The sequence below is a fragment of the Rhinolophus sinicus genome, chromosome 8, assembly GCF_057876585.1.
Source record: "Rhinolophus sinicus isolate RSI-liver-muscle chromosome 8, RSI-T2T, whole genome shotgun sequence".
NCBI classification, from domain to species: Eukaryota; Metazoa; Chordata; class Mammalia; order Chiroptera; family Rhinolophidae; genus Rhinolophus; species Rhinolophus sinicus.
This window is the reverse complement of record NC_142508.1, coordinates 43833454-43856177: the sequence shown is the minus strand read 5'-3', so window position 1 is coordinate 43856177 and position 22724 is coordinate 43833454. Positions and strand designations below refer to the sequence as shown.

At 37.3% G+C, this 22724-nt stretch overlaps 1 protein-coding gene and 1 pseudogene across 3 annotated transcripts; one reads left to right on the top strand and one right to left on the bottom strand.

The window, feature by feature from the left end:
* Positions 1–108: 108 nt before the first annotated feature.
* On the top strand, positions 109–16535 carry ZNF546 (zinc finger protein 546). 3 transcript variants are annotated; one of them, XM_019751348.3, is made up of 5 exons: positions 109–226; positions 5268–5353; positions 7686–7812; positions 8888–8983; positions 10152–16535. In XM_019751348.3, the coding sequence occupies exons 2-5, from the start codon at positions 5345–5347 to the stop codon at positions 12260–12262; spliced, it is 2343 nt and encodes a 780-aa protein (XP_019606907.3). In that variant the 5' UTR covers positions 109–226; positions 5268–5344; the 3' UTR covers positions 12263–16535. The 3 variants fall into 3 exon arrangements, with proteins under 3 accessions (XP_019606907.3, XP_074170426.2, XP_088656286.1); XM_088800160.1 differs by lacking the exon at positions 109–226 and adding an exon at positions 4216–4284; XM_074314325.2 differs by lacking the exon at positions 5268–5353 and having other exon boundaries at positions 126–226.
* Positions 6760–7689, bottom strand: LOC109458042 (biogenesis of lysosome-related organelles complex 1 subunit 2 pseudogene; annotated as a pseudogene).
* Positions 16536–22724: the final 6189 nt, after the last annotated feature.

Here is a 22724-nt window from a genome sequence, read left to right as displayed (position 1 = left end):
GCCCTCCACTTACCCCGTGAGTCACTGGAACACCAGCTGGCGCCCCGGTTTCGCGCGCGCCTGCGCATTCAGTGTCCAAGCCCACCGGCTTCCAGCTGTGAACTACATTTCCCAGAACCGCCAGCGGCGGTGTTAGCTACGACCCTGAGGGCCCTCTACGGAGCGTTCTAAGAGGTTCAGCCACCGTGTATGAATTAATTGCAGCCGGGGAAGAAGTCGGTGCTAGGTGAGACGGGGCGGGACTCATGGGACTAGGAGTGGGGATGGGGCTGCTGACCAAAGTAAGGAAACCTGGGGCGTGGACCCGGCGCTTCATGCCGGGAGCTTCAGGCCTGTGCTTGCTTAAGGAGCAGAGGAGAGGGGATTGTGTGATTGCGTGTATGAGTGTGTGTGTGTGTGTGTGTGTGTGTGTGTGTGTGTGTGTGTGTGTGTATACGCACGCGCGCCCACCTGTCTGTCAAGTCCAGGTTGGGCCTTCGTGAGGGTGGGTGAGGTTGTGAGGCTGACCCTGGTGCTTCCCCCGCCCTCCCCTCACAATCCCGTGTTCGCACAGAACAGTGTCCCCAAGAAAATGTCCCCAAGACATTTCAAATATTGTATTGAGCCCTAAAATGAAGGTTCCCAACAAGAAGGCACAGTCCTGAGCTTGGGATGGGACTTTTAGGTGTAGAAGTGTTTCCTGAGGCAGACTTCTGGGACGAAATGATGGGAGTGTCCCTGCTTGGAAGCGCTGTGGGTGCTGCTACATTTTTCAGAACCATAGCACTCCCATACCTCTGCTCCTAGGAATCTGCTGTGAATTCAAAGACAGATTCCAGCCTCCCTCTCCTCTCTGGTTATGTGTGTGAGAGCAGAGCAAATGTGGCTTTGGAGGGGATTTTCTCCATCTGCCTGTACTCTAAGAAAGGCCTGTGTTTCCCAAGTTCCTTCTTAGCCAGTCCTACCATTCAATACAAGGCTCCTGAGGAGAAGGGAAGAATTGTTGTTGGACATCTAAAAGTCCAGATTAGGTGAATTTGTATTTCCTCTTTGTTCATACCTCACATTTTTGTTTTTAGAAATTGGGAACATTTGCTTTTATTTTCCTGAAATGTTCAGTTGCCTATCTTAGGCCTTTCTTTCCAATGAATGATGGGTCATGCAGATGGATCCCTCTCCTCACTGGCCCTCAAATGCTCCCTCCTCATTTTTCAAATCATTCATCTGACTCACTTTTTATAATAGCAGGAAACGCATATCTTGGAGTCTAAAGTTAAAGCTTTGTTTTATTGAGATTAGTGTTTAGGTGAAATCACATCATTGATCTTCTCCAAAACCTCAGTTGAAAAGTAAGGCAAGATCAGAGATGGTTTGACTGGTGTCAGTAGGTAAGTAACATGGTCATCTGCCTTTTAAGGCTTTTGGAAACAGGAATGTGATTGGAAGTCTGTGATTAGAAATCTGTGTCATCATGGGCAGGGATTTTTCCCAAGAAATCAGGGAGTTGAGATTTATGTTAATAAAGTTTGTCATAAGAAGAAAAAGTACACATCTTTTATTAAGTACTATCTTTTATTAAGTAATTATCTCAATCTTCATGACAACTGTATGAGATAGGTGCTATTCTTATCCCTAGTTTATGAATAAACTAAATGAAAAGTTAGTAGGTGTCAGATTAAGATTCACATTCTGATAGTCTGACAAGTCTGTGTTATTAATGACATTATAATCCCTCCCATAGTTTTACATACTTCTTTAATTTGCCTATATCAATCAGTAATTCATCATGAATGTCTTTCTTCTACAATAAATATGGACCAATATAATCAGTATTAATAAAGTGTTGGTGTGCCACTATCACCAACCATCATTTATTTAACCTGTTGCCTTCTGTAGCTATTTATAACACTTGGTTATTCTAAGTTGTTATATAATAAACCTCTTATGCATATATCTTAATGTGCTTTTATAGCCGTCTCCTAAGAAAAACTGCCTAAAAATGGAATTTTAATCAAATATCAGAAATAAGGGCTCATATAGTATGCTGGATCTTATGATAGTAATTACAAGAATACAAACACTGAAAACATAGTTGCTACTCGTAAGGTTCCTGTAAGATACAGCAAATAACATAAAATCAGAATAGACTGAGTAAGTGTGAGATAGAAAGTAATAGAAGCCACTAGAGAAATTCACATGCCTTAGGAGTTCATAGGAAGGAGATATTATATCTCTAGCTACTTCTGTCAAGTTTTGACCAAATTATTCTGAACTTGGGAACTCTGTGGCAATAAGTGGATTTTATGCTGTATGCTTCCTACCAGCGCTGTCCCGTAGAATTTTCTGTGCTGATGGATATGTTCTATATCTACATTCTCCAATATGGTAGCTACTAGCCACATGAGGCTACTGAGCACCTGAAATGTGGCTACTGCTACTGAGGGACTGACCTTTTAATTTTATTTGATTTTACTTAATTTAAAATTTGATTTAAATAGCCATATATGGCTGTTGGTTATCATACTGGATAGCACAACTTCATATCTTATAGTTTTTATTCTAATAATGTTCGATTTAAAGTGAGACTCATCGGAGAAGATATTTTTAGTGGGAGTTTGGAGGATACTGTGGCTGAAAGGATAGTTTCAGAGCAAAATAAACTCAGGAATACATTTGTCAGGAGTACATGAAAGGAAGCCTCATTGAGACCACCTCTTATATTATACATACAAGACATTGCAGTACATTCATATACATGGACATATATAAAAAATCAGAGCGTTGGTTCAGGTGTGAGCAGCTAAAGGAAAAAAAGATATTCAATAAAAATACAACAGGTAATATTTCAGATTATCTTGAACTTTTTCTTCAAATTCAAGGGAATTGTTTAAGAAAGGAAGAGCTTTCTCTTATCCAAATGAAATTATATGTCAACATGTATATTTTAAATTGTGTTTAAAAATTATGGATTATACTTTTTAAATTTTAAAAAAATTTTTCAGTTATGGTTGACACTAAATATTATCAGTTCCAGATGTACAGCACAGTGGTTAGACACTTATATCACTTAAGAAATGATCCGCCTGATAAATTTCATACCCACAAGTTATGGATTATTCTTAAGCAAAAGAATATCAAAATATGTCATGTAGATCAGCAGTTTTGACATGGATATATAACTTTCTGGACTTTTTTCTTTTTTTTAAACTTTTTTTTTTTTAACTTTTTTCTCTCTTGATTTTTGCCTGTCTTTAATTCTTTCTTTCTTTCTATATACGTATGTGTGTGTGTGTGTGTGTGTGTGTGTGTGTGTGTGTGTGTGTGTATTTTTTACAAATGTAATCACATTGTGTATTCTGGTATTTAACCTGATTTTTCTATTTGTAGTGTATCCTGAATATTTTCCATGTCCTTTAAATATTTTCTCCAATTTAGTATAGTACTTAGCATCCACTTAATTCCATTTCATAGATTATCTATAATTTACTTAACAGTCAGCTGTTGCTGGACTCAGAATGCTGAACACTACCATCCTTGCATACATCTTAAAGCACATGTACAATCATTTTCTTTGGACACAATCCTAGAAGTAGATTTGTGTGGTTAAATTCTTTCACATACTTCTATATGTCCTATTTAAAGATTGCCCAAATTGACAGCATCTACTAAATAGCTATTTCCCCATGCCCTGGCTCATATGGCATATCAGCAGTCTTTTAAATCTGCCAGTCTGATAACTATAAACTGTACTTCCTTATTTCTTTAACAAGTGTCTCCTTAATTGTATTGAAATTTAATAACTTTGGTGGATGATACAAGATCAGACAATTAAGTTCGCCTTTTTTAATATCAGAGGGATTGTTCATTATGAATTTGTACCAGCTGGACAAACAGTTAACCAAGTTTCTATTTGGAAGTGCTGAAAAGGCTGCATGAAAAAGTTAGATGACCTGAACTTTTTGCCAACAATTCATGGCTCTTGCATCACGACAATGCACCAGGTCACACGGCACTGTCTGTGAGGGAGTTTTTAGCCAGTAAACAAATAACTGTTGGAACACCCTCCCTACTCACCTGATCTGGCCCCCAATGACTTCTTTCTTTACCCAAAGATAAAGAAAATATTGAAAGGAAGACATTTTGATGACATTCAGGACATCAAGGGTAATACAACAATAACTCTGATGGCCATTCCAGAAAAAGAGTTCCAAAATTGCTTTCAAGGGTGGACTAGGTGCTGGCGTCAGTGCATAGCTTTCGAAGGGGAGTATTTCGAAGGTGACTGTAGTGATATTCAGCAATGAGGTACGTAGCATTTTTCCTAGGATGAATTCGCGAACTTAATTTGTCTGACCGCATACGTTATTTTTTTAGTGAATTACCTGTGGTTAGGTTTCACTCAAAGGAAGAATTCCTGGGTTACAGAGGAAAAAGCCAGAGTTGAAAGAGAATTGGCTTTATGTTTAGAGAAACATGGATTCTAAACACAGTTCTGCCTCTTACTAACTGAATTTGATCAAGGAACTTTACTTTGAGCCTCCGTTTAACCTCATCTGTTGAATGGGGATAACTACGTTGCATTATTAAATGTTAATATGACAAAGGACCCATCACAGAGAAGATACTAAATGTATCGATTCCTGTTGTAGTCACCTCGAGACCGCCGGTATGGTTTCACACCTCAGCAGCCTTGATATTGAGAGATTAGTGTAGTCAGTGACTTCCTGCAGGAAACCAGTATAGATGATTCTGATTAGGAAGTAGAGGTTGGTGGGAAACAGAGCCCAGAGGATTCTGGGGGCTGTAGTTTTGGCTGTAGAGGGATTCCGTGTGGGAAGTGCATTTTGCAGTGGGAAAGACTGCCTGTTTTCTGCCTGAGAGTCTGCAGAGTCCAGCTATGTACCTAAACCATGAAAGATATTCAGGTTTGGATGGGGCAGCCCCTTCTCAGTTCTAGAAGGAAGCGGATCTGCTCAGGGCAGGACTTGGTCTGGTCTCAGCTACAGATCAACATCATCAGAAGTTGGGGTGGGCCAGAGACCCTTCTGCTGCAGTGTGTGGTCTGGCTTCATGCAGGGGGGCTCTGCTCTGTATCTACACTTGAGCAGGTGCTTCCCCATGGTATAGGGAGGCTTTGGCTTTATCCAAATTCCCTCTTGTGTCTCCTGACTTGTATGTGGGGCATTGGAAATGGGATCAGAAAGAAGGCAAAACAGGATCATTTTCGCTTAAGTCATTTTGGGATTTCTGAGGCAGGCCTGGTCTCAGAGCCTCTTGTTCCTTCCCAGCCCTGGCTTCTTTGGACTCTGCGTCTCCAGTGGAGGAAGCCCCAAGAGGACTGACAGGTTCTTGCAGTTCTAAAACCATGGCCCATGTAAGTTCACGTCTCTCCTCCTTGATGTATTGTGGTTTTGAATTCATGAGATCATTTTTATTATCCTGAGACTTACCTCTTAAGATAATCCGATTGCTGAACCTGCTCCCGTTACTCCGATCCCAGTGAAGGGTGGTGCCACACAGCCTCGTGTCCTCCTCGTTTGCCTCTCGTCTGTCTTGCCTGTGTTCGCCTATTCACCACCTCTCGGTGTGCCCAGCCTCTCTCAGGTGCACTGATGGCACATGAAAGATGAAGTCACTTGAGGGAAATATTTAACTTCCTTGGTTAAGAGTCATGATTCCATGACACAGAGTTGATAGTCCCATTAGACTCCACAGACCTGAGTTTTGCAGGTTGATAAGATGCAATTTAGTGTTGAGTGTTCTGCATGTGGTGAGATCTTAGCTCATAGGACTGGCCTGGAGTGTGGTTGAGGCCTGTATGTGGGGATCTCAGGGATCTAGCCAGGGGGTCCCCGGAGGGATGAACAACAGGACCAGGGTCAATTTTGTGGTAGAGGAGGTGGTGCTGGTCTCCAGTGGCATCAGTGTCACTGGGTCATCCTGCATCTTCATCCTCTAGCTCAGGATCGAGGCTGATGCTCCTGAGGCATGGTGGTCGTAGCCAGTCCGAAGACCACCCACATCCCTGACGGGGGATGAAAGTAGCCTGTCAACATTGGGGCAGACCTGAGATATTTCGTCCAACCTAAATGCCTAAATATGAAAGAAGGATTAGTCTGATGTATCCACGAGATCAGTGATTAGCCGGCCAATAAAGTATTTAACTAAAGACTTGGTCATTTGTTACAAGGAAAAGTGCTTGTGACGTTATCTGACATAATGATGAGCCAGAGTTTCAATGAAATCAAATGTCAATCAAGTCTTGTTTCCTAAGACAGAGATTTTAGAGTACTTTTTGGAAAAAACACTACTTTTTTTTTTCTTTTTTTTTTTCATTCCTATAAGGGAAAAGAGAATGGGACTCAGTTATTCAGAACTCACATACAGGCACATGATATGTGGTGTGCTTATGTATATTATTTCATTTCATTGGGAAACTTTGATTATTTTATTCATTTCTAGACCCTTGGATAATTATGTTATCCAACTATATACAGGACACTTTGTTTGTGCCAACAGTGTTGCTTTTTTAAAAAATATGATTCATTTATAACAATAATTACCAAGTTTGTTCTATATATAGTCTTTTTCTTTTCAATTATAGTTGTCATTCAACTAACAGTATACTTTTTTTTTAAGAACAGGTTTGTTTTATTTTCTTTTTTTAATCTTGTTAGCAATACAGTAGCATCATTAAGAGAAAAAACAACCATTTGCACAGTAACTCAAAATCCAGCCACTTAATAAAATAATGTAAAGAAAACAGGGCTTCTCATTTGATTCGACTGGCAAGCCCAGATTTATCCTGAACTTTGAGACTCTTTGTCTTGAACGGATAGTAAAGCATTCAAGTAAAAGGTAAGGGGTTATAAGTGTGAGTTTCTGAGGGATTCTGCCCCAAGGGAAGTGCAGGAGTAGCCACAGTCCTCTAGTTTACTCCAACGGTGGGATGTTTCTGGGATGGCCAGCACGGCTTCCTTTTGAGGAGTTTTGACAATTCTTCAGCCTCAGGATGCAGGTCTTATAAAATATTCTTCCACATTAAAAAAGACTTTGTTCCACAGGAATAAGTTTTTCCTCGCTCCTGCAGCTTCTTGTACTTGGCTTCCAGTTTTTTTGAATATGCATCCAACTCGTAGGCTGCCTGCTCAAAAGCTGCTACCTGCTCCTCAATTACATTGATCTGATCCAGATAAGGCTGCAGTTCAGCACACCTCTGGTTTAAGTCCTTTAAGTTTCTACTGATGTTGATAGCAATATCTTTCATTTCAAGATGTTTCAGGCTGGTTAGTTTATTCATATTTTCCAGTAGCTTATAGTGTTCGCTGGTGGCCATCAGTTCCCCGGTCAGGTAAGTTGCCATTTTGGAGAACATGTCCCGCCAGAGCTCAGTGATGTCAGCCTCAGCGGGCTCCTTTGCTTCCTCAGCTGTCTCCAGGGCGGCATTGTCTCAAACTGGCTCCTCTCGTTGGGTCGCAGGGACAGTTTCGGTTGCTGCCACTATACTGGGCCCCCAACTAACAGTATTCTTTCAAAGCATATAGTTACTCTACTTTAGAAATACTAATTTCCTTATTTTTCCCTACGTGCCATAGGCTTGAACACAATTTACTCAATTGCTATATTACCTCTTTCCTGAAAAGCAGTTTTCCATCTTAAAAATACATTTAAAACAATGTTTATAATACATGGGTCTGTCATTTCAGATGTCTCTGACATTCAGGGACGTGGCCATACACCTCTCCCAGGACGAGTGGGAATGCCTGGACCCTGCTCAGAGGGCCTTGTACAGGGACGTGATGTTGGAGAACTACAGCAACTTGGTCTCACTGGGTGAGGGTAACTGCACAAATAATTTACAGTCCGTTTTCTGGAATATCACTTTCCCCTATTGTTGCATTTCAGAGCTGTTTTAAGACAGCAGCTGACTTTCTGCCCCCTATTTCAAAAGAAATGGTTTGAGCATTACTGGGTTAGAAATGGGCACTTCTGTTAAGCGCCTTCATCTTCCCCATCCTTCAGTGACCTTCACACCTCCCTCTGGCCCTTCCTGCAATTGCCTGTTTTTCTAAATGATTCCCAGATTGGTTTCTACAACATTTCCCGGGAAGCCACGTTTCATGTAATGTGTATGATTAGAATTCCTATAGCAGCTGCGTGTTAATGCTCTGGCCCACCTGCAAAGAGGTCAGCCAGTCTCGGGGTTCTGGTTTTCTGTGATCATCAAAAGAGCCTCTGTGGTTTACATACTGGTGGATTGGGTTAACAATACCCATTTAAAATTCAAGCAAACATATCCCATCCTAGAAGAGACATAGTCTGTTTAACCTACCTTGTGGTTGAAAGTTATAGTTTGTGAACTTTGCATTTTCCATTGAAAGAATATCTGCGGAATAACCTGGAAGTGTTTTAGGAAACAGTATTTTTCTTTTAATAAAATAACAACAATTAAAATATTGTATACTAGGTATTCTTTTAAGCCTTTAAATATATTAATTCATTTAATTCTCAGAGCAGCCCTATGAAATAGGTATATTAGCCCTATTTTTCATTTGATAAAAGTGTAATACATTCAGAGTAAGTAACTTTTCAAGGTCACATAGCTGGCAGGTGGCAAAGGGCTTGAACCCAGGCTGTAGGGCTCCAGAGTCTGTAGTCTTAACCCTTCTCTATTCGCCTTTAAAAGCAGAGCAGACTTTTTCCCTCCTCATCTGGTCTTTTTAGTCCTATGATCATGGATCCATTTAAATGTCACTATTCTTCAGTGGCCTTTTATCAAGTACTGTTTTGACCGCGTTTGATATAAAGATAGTCAAATCTGAATTAAGTCATTTTGAGCTTACGGGTTTTGTTTTATTTATTTGTTCTAAATCATGTTCTCCATCAAGCATTTCTTTCTCGTGAGCAGGATGTTCCATTCCTAAGCCAGATGTGATTACTTTATTGGAGCAAGAGAAAGAGCCCTGGATGGTAATGAGGGAAGGAACAAGAAGTTGGTACACAGGTGGGTGATGACTAATCAGGCAGGGAGATGCCATCCTAAGCACCCCAACTCAGGGAGAGGCACACCCTTGAGAAGTTGGTTGGAAAGCTCCCTTCAAAAGCCCAAGGCCTGTGGAGAAAAGGCCTGAGACCTGGGAAAACATTAAGATCCTCACCACGTGAGCTACCAGAGGAAATTTATCTTTACCCCCATTTGCCGTGCTCCTCGTTTCTCTTCTCTTCTATTCCCCTCTCCCCCCATTTATTTCAAAGAGAGGACTGCTTTCTTCCCCCTTCACAACCATTTTACTTATGTCTCCACGTCCTCTTTTATCGTTACACTTATATGCATTTCTCCAGTGCCTAAAATTATTTTGTCTCACACCTATTTACTTGAAACCAGGCACCGTGCTAGAGTCTAGGAGCTATTGAGGTAGGTTCCTACTGTCGTGGAGGTGTTGCTGTTGTAGTAAGGGAGACATGTGGACCAGACATTATCAGGCTGTAATATGTGTTGTGAAGGAAATTAAGCAGGGTAAGGAGACAGAATCTTGGAGGGTTGGCAGGGCTAATTTAATTTAGGTAATATCAAAGGCCGATCTGAGGTGCTAACCTTTGAACAGAGATATGAAGTAAAGTCTGAGGACCTATGAGTGCTGAGGAAGAGCAGTCCGGGCAGAGTAAACAGCAAATGCAAAAGTTCTGAGATCAAAGGTCATCTGGGTTTTATTCCCAAACCAGATGACGCCAGCTGATTTGAACATTCTGTTACACTTCTCTGTGTGTTCTCCTATGTTTTCATTTCTCTTGGAAATATATAGAAGTGGAACTGCTGAGTCATGGGACAGGTGTATTTTCTTAATCATATGTATTGAGACATACTTTACGTAATATAAAATGCATCCATTTTAAGTGTCAAGTTCTGTAAATTTAAAACAGTTTCATTGATGTATAATTGTCATACAGTAAACTGAACATATTTGAAGTGTACAATTTGATAAGTTGACTTAACGTATGTTGTGGAACTATTACACAATCAAAATAGTAAATATATCCATCATATCCAAAAGTAATCCCTTCCTCATGCCACTCTCTACTATGAGAAGCAACCCCTCACTCCACCGTCAGCACAGAAAAATCACATAACAGCATTTGTTTCCCTTTTGCTTTTTTTTTTTTTTTTTTTTCAGATTTGGAATCTAAGTGTGTCACCAAGAAGTTATTTCCAGAAAAGGATATTTGTGAAATATATTTATCTCAGTTGCAGACAGAAAAGAATAAAACCTTCATCCATCGGGATACAGTTTTCAGAAATGATTTGCAGTATAAACATGAATTTGAGAAACAAGAAGGACAGATGAGATGTGTTAGTAAAATGATAATCCAAAAACATTTATCTTTTCCTCTCCATCAGAAAATTCATGCTAGAGACAAATCATATGAATGTAAGGAATGTAAGAAGGCTTTTAGACAACAGTCATACCTTATTCAACATCTAAGAATTCATACTGGTGAGAGACCCTATAAATGTAAGGAATGTGGGAAGGCCTTTTGTCGTGTGGGAGACCTTAGAGTACATCAGACAATTCATGCTGGGGAGAGACCCTATGGATGTAAAGAATGTGGGAAGGCCTTTAGACTTCATTATCACCTTACCGAACATCAGAGAATACATTCTGGTATGAAACCCTATGACTGTAAGGAATGTGGCAAGGCCTTTAGTCGTGTTAGAGACCTTAGAGTACATCAGACAATTCATGCTGGGAAGAGACCCTATGAATGTAAAGAATGTGGGAAGGCCTTTAGACTTCATTATCAACTTACTGAACATCAAAGAATTCATACTGGTGAGAGGCCTTATCAATGTAAGATTTGTGGAAAGACCTTTAGGGTTCAACGACATATTAGTCAACATCAGAAAATTCATACTGGGGTAAAACCCTATAAATGTAATGAATGTGGAAAGGCCTTTAGTCATGGCTCATACCTTGTTCAACATCAGAAAATTCATACTGGTGAGAAACCCTATGAATGTAAAGAATGTGGGAAATCCTTCAGTTTTCATGCAGAACTTATTCGACATCATAGAATCCATACCGGTGAGAAACCCTACGAATGTAAAGAATGTGGGAAAGCCTTTCGTCTTCAAACAGAACTTACTCGGCATCATAGAATCCATACCGGTGAGAAACCCTATGTATGTAAGGAATGTGGAAAAGCCTTTATTTGTGGCTATCAACTTACTTTACACCTGAGAACTCACACCGGTGAGATTCCCTATGAATGTAAGGAATGTGGGAAAAACTTCAGCAGTCGCTATCATCTTACTCAACATTATAGAATCCATACCGGTGAGAAACCCTATGGATGTAAAGTATGTGGGAAAGCCTTTCGTCTTCAAGCAGAACTTACCCGACATCACAGAATTCATACTTGTGAGAAGCCCTATGAATGTAAGGAATGTGGGAAGGCCTTTATTCGTAGCAATCAACTTATTTCACACCAGCGAATTCACACCAATGAGAATACCTTTGAATGTAAGGAATGTGGGAAGATTTTTAGTCGTCGCTACAATCTTACTCAACATTATAAAATTCATACTGGTGAAAAACCCTATGAATGTAAAGAATGTGGAAAGGCCTTTCGCTTTCAAACAGAACTTACTCAGCATCACAGAATTCATACTGGTGAAAAACCCTATAAATGTCAGGAATGTGGGAAAGCCTTTATTCGTAGCAATCATCTTATTCAACATCACAGAATCCATACTGGTGAGAAACCCTATGAATGCAAGGAATGTGGGAAGACCTTTAGTCGTCACTATCATCTTACTCAACATCACAGAACCCATACTGGTGAGAAACCCTACATATGTAATGAATGTGGGAATGCTTTTATCTGTAGTTATCAACTTACCTTACATCAAAGAATTCACACGGGTGAGATTCCATATGAATGTAAGGAATGTGGAAAGACCTTTAGTCGTCGGTATCATCTTACTCAACATTTCAGACTGCATACTGGTGAGAAACCTTATGGATGTAAAGAATGTGGGAATGCCTTTCGTCTTCAAGCAGAACTTACCCGACATCACACAATACATACTGGTGAGAAACCCTATAAATGTAAAGAATGTGGGAAGGCCTTTAGTGTTAATTCAGAACTTACTCGTCATCACAGAATTCATACCGGTGAGAAACCCTACAAATGTAAAGAATGTGGGAAAGCCTTTATTCGTAGTGATCAACTTACTTTACATCAAAGAAATCATATTAGTGAGGAAACCCTATGCATAACGTAAAGAGGATACAATGGCCTTTAGAAATTGCCTTTTAAACAGCAGAAAACTCATAATTTAAGAAATATTTTACTTCTTAGGTAACATGGGAATCCCTCATTTCATGATTAAAACTTAACAGAAATAGTTTTATACTATACGTGTTGATGTAAAGAGTTGAAAAATTATAGCATCACCCAGTCTTGGTTAAACTTGAGCAAATTGCATCAGTGCAGTGCACCTCAGACCAAGGTGAAGGGCACCCGCCACATACACTGTTGTTCACCAAAACTTTTATAAAATGCAGTAAAGCAGGATTACCAGAAAAAAATGAAATGGAAAGAAAAACAGTCAAATGAAAGCCCTGATTTTATTATTGCATTTAACAGACATAAATTTAGCTCTGTCAAATTGTTGAAAAGGTTTCTAAATGCTTATTCTCTCTGTCTCTACTCAGCTCATTACAGACCAGAAGCAAACATTCTGTGGCCCAGCATCAGTACATGGACCACTCTTTATATAGCACTGTAACAGAAAATACTTTTTTTTTTTTTTTTTTTAGAAAATACTTCTAAAGTGAAAAAAAAAAAGAATACCTTAGGAAGAATCAGAAAATGTGTTTGACTTATTTAAAAATATGAGGAATGAATTTATGAAAGGGATGTATTAACTTATTCTAGCTACCTTTGCAAGCCTGCTGGCATTTCTTTGGGAGAACCACTGCAGATCATAGGTCACTTGCAAATGTAGTGTGCCTTTCCTAAAAACCTAAATATGCCTTTGTTTATTCTCAAATTGGTATGACTATACTTATGTGACTATGTCTCTGGTAAAAGATGGCCCAGACTTTGTGCACTATCCCAGAACTATTTGGAGGCTTCCAAAGAAAACGGAGGGCTTCTCATCATTTCATTTGAACATTTCACAAGCACAGATATAGCTAGTGTGAACTGCAATATTTCTGGATAACCAAATACAGATATTGTTGAAGTAGATAATTTTGAATGAGACAAATTATATGACTCTAAATGCTCACAGCTTTCGCTAAAGCCACCTAAATGTTCATGTTGCTGTTTATGGTAGTTTTGGGTACATCAGTTGGAAGATTCAGTAAAACATAAAGAAACAAAATTACTGCTGTTTAAAATGGAGGAATAAGCAGTCACCATGCTCTGGGCTAGAAAAACCCTATGGGTAAATATAGAAAGAGAACCCCACAGACACACCTCATGAAATGTCTGACGTCTGAAAGTGTATCCTGCGTGACAATTTTTTTAAATATTCATATCTTTAAAAAAATAATTCTGTTAATGTAATGAATGTGGGGAAAGGCTTTAGCTATAGCATTATCTTTACTGTAATTCTCACAATTTAACCTCAGCCTGTGTGGTATTTCGCAAAACACTTCTCTCTGTGCTTCAGTTTTAAAATAGTGATAATAGTACCTTCCTAATGGTATTTTTGTAAGGATGAAATGTCAATTAAAAAAACAAAACCTTTAGAAGAGCATATGCTTAATAAACACTACTGTTATTTTTATCATTAGTAATACTATTAGTAAATTCATGTGAGAGGAAGACCCTATGAGTGTAAGGAATTTGTAAAATCCTTCCATTACCTTTCACTCCTTACTAATATTGAGATGCTTGTGAATAAAGTCTAGTAAAATGAACTTCCATTTCTAAAATCAGAACTCATCTCTGAAAACTGATATGAGAAAAACATCTCTAGAGTTGATGAGTTTCATGGTTTATGCAGGTAAAGCTTTTGAAGAATCAAGGAAAGCTGTAATGCTTTTTCTTTTTATAATTCAAAAAGCAGACAAATTACAGCCTGCTTTTTCTGCCCAAAATTCATGATAAATTAGAAACTAACAACCAAAAGGCTACTGTCCATTTGGAAACAATTTTTAAATAGTACAGTGAACACTGGTATGCCCTTTCTAGATTCAGTGATTATTAATATATTGTTATCTTTGGTTTGCTTCTATATCATTTTTTACATTTTTGCTATATTGTTTGAGTATAAATTGTAGACATCATGACATTTCACCTGTCTGTATATAATCATGCAATTCCTAAGAATAAAGGCTGCCTCCTACTTATATAACTTCACACCTAAGGAAATTAGTAAGTCCATAATCTCTAATATTACAAATAGATATCAGTGCCTTAACCCAACATACCTGAAAGAATGTCTCTGGGAACATAGTATTTAATGGTACTTGAAAAATGTTCTGTGATCACACAGGCTTATGAAGCTTTGAACACTAAATCCCTTCTAAGGAAAAAAAGTGCGTATTGTCAGACTATCAGAAGATTGAGTCCTACACTAACGATAATTGGCATAACTTTGTTTATCCCAATGTATCTTAAAATTTACTAAGGAAGTCCCATTCACAATACCTAATACCTTTGGGATGTGAACCCACATTGGAAATGCTGCCATAACCAAAAATGATTGACCCTAAGGATGGACTATTTAGTTAGTTAAGATGGCAGACGCTTAGCTAGGTTGAGAAAAGAAATGCATGGTGTATTTCTCTGCTGCTCGCATCTTCCTCTGCAATCAATTGCTTGCCTTCTGAATTTTTCTACAAAATTAAAACCCCATTAGCCCCCCGCCTTTTTTTTTTTAATTTCTCTGTGTTATCTTTTGGTGACATTATTTTCTTTTTTAACATTTTTTATTAGTTTCAGGTGCACAAAACAATGTAATAGTTAGACATTTATCATTTATATCCCTCACACGGTGACAGCCCTCCTCCCCCCATCCACTATGGCCCCCATTTTTATATGAATATACCATAATGTATTTAAACCTTTCTTATTGTTTAGTGTCTAGGTTTCAAGAGTTTTTCACTATTTCAGATATACTTCAGTGAATATCCTTGTCTGTGATCATTGGTCTGTGTGAGCTGGAATTTCTTTAACTGAACATGTGGAAGTAGGATTGCTCACACCTTATATATTCTTTCAGTCATGTTAGATTTTGCTAGATTGATCAAAGGTCATATACACTTCCAGTTATACTAGATATTGTCAAATTATTCTCTTAGACTCCTGTCAATACTCAATTTGACAGGAATACTATCAAATTGAGTATTCCTGTAGCCTCACTCTAGATGTCTTAATATTTTTTATAAATTTCAGTTTCAGTTGAGCCTTTTTGCAAACACGTTTCTTAGCCAATCATTGGTTCTTTACTTTGACTTTCTCCATTATTTTTGTTCTTTTTTTCCCCTAATTGACTTGAATATCATTCTGGATACTTCATTTGCTATAGCAATGCAATTATTTTCTCTGTCATTAATTATAGCATTGGTTATCTGTCTCCTGAACACTCATTCTATTTTTATGAGACAGATTTCTAGGTCATAAATTGTATAATCTGGAAATAAAACTTTATTTATGTTCCAATATTTAATGTACTACTTTGTTTACTTATTGCAATAGCTAGACTCTTCAAAATAAGGTTGAATATTATGGTGATACAGGCATCAATTTCTCCAAATTTAATAGAAAATTTCATAACATTTAATCATGTGCTATAATATTCACTCTTTATTTGAAGATCAATTCTCTTTGTTGCCTCTAAGTATTTTCCTGCAATATACGTAGGGGGGTGGAGGATGCCTACTGTGGTAATGACTGCTAAATTCTAAACAAGGCCGTTTTGTTATCTGTTGGTATAATCTTATATTTTTCTCCTTAAATTTATTGATGTATTGATTGATACATATGAATTTCTTGAATTTTAAACATTTCTTGTAATATACTATGATTTTTGTGATATGCTGGAGTTCATTTAGTATTATCTTAATTAGAATTTTTCCATCTATAGTCATGTGTGAGGCAGTATTATAGTTTCCTTTTCATTCATAAGATTTTGGAATTGTAATGAACTGTTCTTTAAAAACTAGAAACAAGTCGTCTTTAAGATATACTGAATTTTTAAATATTGACTTTGTATCTTATGACCTTGCTAAATTCACTTAGTTCTAGAAGAGTTTATTTTTTATAAATTACTTAGAGTTTTGTATAAATACAATCAAGAAATCTGTTAAGACAGTTCCTTTTTCATTTTTATTTTCTTTTATTTCCTTTACTTTCCTTATTGCACAGACTAGAACAGTGTTGAATAAAAGTACTCAGAGCGGACCTTGTTTCTGACCTTAGGAAAAAGGCATTCAATATTTTATCATAATGTGTATGTTAGCTGCTCATTTTCCGTAAATATCCTTTATCATATTGGTGTTGAATTTTGTCAAATACATAAAAAGCAACAATTGACATGATCTTTTGGTTTCTCTCCTTTAATGTGGTGAATTACTTTGATTAATTTTAGAATGTCATACCAGCCTTGCATTCCTGGGTTATGCCCCACTTGGTCATGATATATATATATATATATATATATATATATATATATATATATATATATATATATATATATATATTACTGAATTCCATTTGCTAATTATTTTTGGAGATTGTTCATGTATATGTTTATTGTTCATATTGGTCTAATTTTTTTTTCTTATGATCTCTTTCTCAACTTCTGTTATCAGTGTTAAGTGGACATAAAATAAGATGGGAAATGTTCCTTCTTTCTCTAGTTTCTGAAAGAAATATTGCAAAAGTCATATTATTTCTTTCTTAAATCAGGTCAAATTGCCATTGAAATTATTTGAACCTTGAGTTTTCTTTGTGGGAAGAATATATAGTTTCAAGGACAATATATTCCATCAAATTGAATTTTTATATCACAGCAAACAAATTAAAATGAAATTTCAAAGAGAAAAGTTCCATTTATAAAGAACATAAAATACCTAGGAATAAATTTTGAAAAGCACATGCAGGATCACTACCTGAAAATGACACAGTTTTGCTGAGAGAAGCTAAGTAAGTGGAAAGATATGCCCTTATCATGGATGAGAAGACCCAGTAGTGTTTAGAAGTCAGTTCTCCCCAAATTGATCAATAGTCAATGGAATCTAATCAAAATCCCAACAGGCATTTGAAGAAATTGCTAAGTTGATATAAAACATATGTGGAAACGCAAAAGACTAAGAATAGCTTAGACAATATTTTTAAAGGACAAAGCTAGAGGCATCACACTTCCTGATTTCAAACTATATTATAAAGTTACAGTAATCAAAATAGTATGGTATTGGCATAAAACCAGACACAGACCAATGGAACAGTATCTAGAGCCCAGAAATAAACTCATACATATATGGTCAACTAATATTTGATAAAGGATCCAAAAACACTCAATAGAGAAGAAAGTCTCTTCAGTAAATCGTGTGGTAAAATTTGATATTCACATGAAAAAGAATGAAACTAGAGAGTTCTCTTACACCACTCAGAAAAATTAACTCTAGATGGATTAAAGACTTAAATATAAGGCCTGAAGCCATAAAACTCCTAGAAGAAAGTAAAAGGGGTAAGCTCCTTGACACTGGGCTTGGCAATTATTTTACACATACATATACATTATATATATATATATATATATATATATATATATATATATATATATATATATATCACCTAAAACACAAGTTTAAAAAGCAAAAATAAACAAGTGGGACACATCAAACTAAAAAGCTTCTGCACGGCAAGAGAAATGATCAAAAAGTGAAAAGGCAACCTATGAAATGGGGCAAAAATATTTGCAAACCACATATTGAATGAAAGGTTAATATATAAAATACAAAAAGAACTCATACAACTCAATAGCACAAGTACAAAAAATCCAATTTTTAAATGGGCAAAGAACATGAAGACACTTTTTCCAAAGAAGATATTCAAATGGCCAACAGGTACATGAAAAGTTGTTCAACATCACTAATCATCAGGGAAATGCAAGTTCAAACCATGATGAGCTATCACCTCACACCTATTAGAATGACTATTATCAAAAGGACAGAGTTAAATGCTGGAGAGGATGTGGATAAAAGGGAATCCTTGCACACAGTGGTGGGAATATAAATTGGTGCAGCCACTATGGGAAAGATTATGGAGGTTCTTCAAAAAATTAAATATAGGACTACCTTAAGACCCAGCAATTCCACTTCTGGGTATATATCCGAAGTAAATCAAATCATGATCTTGAAGAGATATCAGCATCCCCATGTTCATTACAGCATTATTTACAATAGTCAAGAAATTGAAACAACTTGTGTCCAGTGACAGATGAATGAAGAAAATGTTATACACACACATACACACACACAATGGAAATCCTGCCATTTTTGACAAGTGATGAACTTTGAGGGCATATGCTAATAAGTCATCCAGAGAATAAATACTGGATGAGCTCACTTATATATGGAATCTTAAAATAGTGAACTCATAGAAACAGAAAACAGATTGATGGTTGCCAGTGGCAAGGAATGGAGATTAGGGGAAATGGGTGAAGGTAGCCAGAAGGTACAAATTTCCAGTTAAAAGGTAAATAAGTTATGGAAATGTAGTGAACAGCATGGTGACCAGAGTTAACAATACTGTACTGTATATTTGAAAGTTGCAAAAAAGTAGACCTTAAAAGTTATCACACACAGAAAATGTAACTATGTGAGGTGATGGGTGTGTTAACATTGTGTGATCATTTGCAGTCTATACATAAATCATGATATTGCACACCTTAAATTTATACAATGGTACATGTTAATTATATCTCAAAAAATCCGGAAAAAATAAAAAATGGATGAAGTCTGTTTGTTTCCCAACCACTAATCCTCATTTTTACTATGCTGCTTCCTTATATTGGTTTATGTTCTGTTTGTTTTACTCTTGACTTGAAGGCTTACATTTTTTAAGTTTATCAATTTCTCATGTGCCAGGCACAGTAGGTGCTGGGGACAGAGTGCTAACAACAACAAACCAAGGTTCTGGTCAAAACTACCTTGGTTTCCTGTATACACTGAAGGATACTAATTTTGTACAGAGTTTAGTTTCAGCCACATCCAGCAAGTTCAGTTATGTGGACATTTTAATGTTCTTCATTCCTGAACAGTCTATTTCAACTTTTTATTTCCTATTTGGTCAAGGGTTTAAACACACAATTATAAATTTCCAAAGAGATGACAAAGTCTCTCCACACAAATTACTTACCAGCTGCTAACTAGACCTTTACAATGGAGATCCAAAAGCCATCTTACCCAAATAATCAAACTTAGTTTCATTAACAATATGACTACCTGTCCTTAAATGTTTTCTGACATGTTGCAATATGACGTACAAGCATAACCTACAAAGTATTCTTTCCCCAAAACATCTAACCCGAACCTAATGGAGCTTCTAGAACTAACTTCCTTTGTACAGAAAATACAAAGGATAGTGCAAGGCTAAATGGCACTATATACAAAAAAAAATACACAACATGGCAGACAATTTCTGAAGACTTCTCAAAAAGTCAACACCACAAAAAAATGAGGAGAAATATTTCTGTGGCTCTATAACCCTGGTGTGCCCCCCAGAATCCCCTGGTAGTAAAGAACAGAGGGCCAGGCTCACTGAAGTAGGATAGGGATGGGACCCTTGTATTTTTACCAAGTTCCACAGGTGATTCTGATACCCAAGAAAGTTTGAGAATCACTGTTCCAGACTGAGACAACAGGGAGCTAATAAGCATATACACTGCAGAATCTGGAAAGCATCTCCTTAGAAAATAAACAGCTATGAAAAGCATTTTAGAGGTCAATGAAGAAATCTGAATATAGGATAGATATTATGGAATTATGGATAATTCCCTTAAAGTTAATTATAGTACTATGGCTACATAGGAGATTGTCTTTGGGAGACACTGATGTAATAAGGGATAAAGTATAATGATGTCTAAAACATTCTCAGTGGTACAACAAAAAATAAACATGTCAAGTTGTTAATAACTGTGAATCTAGATGAGGGGTTTATTTAACTATTCTTTCAACTTTTCCATATGTGTAACAATTTTCATGATAAAGAGTTGGATAATATATGTGGATGGTTTTTATTTTGCTATTTTTGTTAATATTTAACAGCTTATAGACAGAGAACATAAATCATACATTTTCTGCCTGTTGAAATTTTTATAAGCAAATCACTTCACTTCAAAAACTCTGATCCTTCAATTGCTGTATTTTAACCATCTCCACACTTATGAAATCCATAGGGTTTCTTTCCAGCATTAACTTTTTAAATGTAATTTAAGGAAGGAGCTCTTGCTGACAACTAGATTTTATCCAGAATTAGTTATTTAAAACAATAACGGATGAGTGGATAGACTTTTCTAAATTATTCTCAATACACAATTTTCCTCTGACATCAATAACAGTAATGCTAATGAAACAATGTGAAAGCTATTCTTTCTGAGCACAGGTGTATGCCAATACACATTCAATGGTTTCATATGTACTATAACACATTTATTCCATAATTGCACTACCAGGTACATTACTACAAATGATGCAATAGGAGGCTAAGCATCTAGCCTAATGTCACACAGGTAGTGAAGTGGCAATGATAATAAAGTATGTGTCTCAGGTAGACTTTTTTTACATTTGTTCTGATAATAGTTTTTCTCTAGTTTGAGTTTGAAGGCTTTTCTGTTTATGATGTTAACATAGCTAATAAAATGTCTTTTATGGTTAGGAAACTGCAAACAGGAAGGCTATCCCATATTCCTTACATTCAAAATTTTTCTCACCAGAATGTCTTCTCTTAAATTGACAATGTTTGCTGTGACTATCTTGATATATTACTTATACTCACTGAGTTTTTCACCAGTATGAATACTGTGCTGTTGAGCAAATCTCAGACCATGATGAAAGGTTTTCCCACATTCTTTTTTTTTTTTTAATTGGGGAAGGGGAACAGGACTTTATTGGCGAACAGTGTGTACTTCCAGGACTTTTTTCCAAGTCAAGTTGTTGTCCTTTCCATCTTAGTTGTGGAGGGTGCCATTCAGTTTCAAGTTGTTGTTCTTTCAGTCTTAGTTGTGGAGGGCACAGCTCAGCTCCTGGTCCAGTTGCCATTTTCTAGTTGCAGGGGGCACAGCCCACCATCCCTTGCAGGAGTCAAAACTGGCAACCTTGTGGTTGAGAGGATGCGCTCCAACCAACTGAGCCATCTGGGAGGCAGCTCAGCTCAAGGTGCCATGTTAAATCTTAGTTGCAGGGGGCGGAGCCCACCATCCCTTGCGGGACTCAAGGAATTGAACTGGCAACCTTGTGGCTGAGAGCCCACTGGCCCATGTGGGAATCGAACCGTCAGCCTTCAGAGTTAGGAGCACGGAGCTCTAACCGCCTGAGCCACCGGGCCCCCCACATTCTTTTATATTCATAGTATTTCTCACCAGTATAAATTCTCTGAAGTTGAGTAAATTGTTCATACTCAGAGGTTTGCCCACATTCCTTATATTCATAGGACTTTTGATGATTGTGAATTTTCTCATGTTGTAAGCTGACCATTCACAGTAAAGGCTTTCCCACATTCTTCACATTCATAGCGTTTCACACCAATACGAATTCTCTGATGTGCAGAAACGACTGAGCTAAGCCTAAAGGCCTTCCCACATTTCTTACATTAGGTTTCTCACCAGTATGAATTCTTTCATCTTGAACAAGGTTTGAGCTGCAACTAAAAGTCTTTCCACATTCCTCACATTCACAGAGTTTCTCACCAGTATCAATTTTAACATGTTGAGTAAGATTTGAGATACGACTAAAGGCCTTCCCATACTCCTTACATTGATATGGCGTCTCACCAGTATGAATTCTCTGAAGTACTCTAAGGTCTCTACCACGAGTAAAGCATTTCCCACATTCTTTACATTCATAGGGGTTCTCACCAGTATGAATTCTGTAATGTCTGAGAAATAGGTAATGATGTTGAAAGGCCTTCCCACATTGCTTACATTCAAAGGATTTCTCACCAGTGTGAATGTTCTGATGCTGAGCAATCTGTATCAGGAGACTAAAGCCCTTCCCACATTGCTTACATACAAAATATTTCTCACTAGAATGAATTTTTTGATGCTGAACAAGATTTGAACCACGATTAAAGCCTTTCCCACACTCCTTACACCCATATGGTTTTGCACCCATATGAATACTGATGTTGAACAAGATTTGAGCTACGATTAAAGGACTTCCCACATTCCTTACACTCAAAAGTTTTCTCAGCTGTGTGAGTGTTCTTATGGTGATTAAGTTGGGTGGGAAGTCTAAAAGCTTTCCCACATTCTTTACATTTAAAGCGTCTCTCATCAGTATGAAATTTCTGATGTCGAGTAAATTGTATATGAAGTCTAAAGGCCTTCCCACATTCCTGACATTCATAGGGTTTCTCTCTAGTATGAATACTCTGATTCTGAATAAGATTTGAACCATGACTAAAGTCCTTCTTACACTCTTTACATTCATGTGGCTCATCCGTATTGTGAATACAAGAAGTACGATCATTATAAGTAGGCATTTTTTTGACAGCTGCTAATCTTT

Bases quoted from the DNA above. Each gene is read 5' to 3' on its own strand.
- ZNF546 (XM_019751348.3), top strand. The intron at 7,813-8,887 runs GTGAGGGTAACT...TCTCGTGAGCAG, and splicing joins CAGCAACTTGGTCTCACTGG to GATGTTCCATTCCTAAGCCA. The intron at 8,984-10,151 runs GTGGGTGATGAC...TTTTTTTTTCAG, and splicing joins AACAAGAAGTTGGTACACAG to ATTTGGAATCTAAGTGTGTC.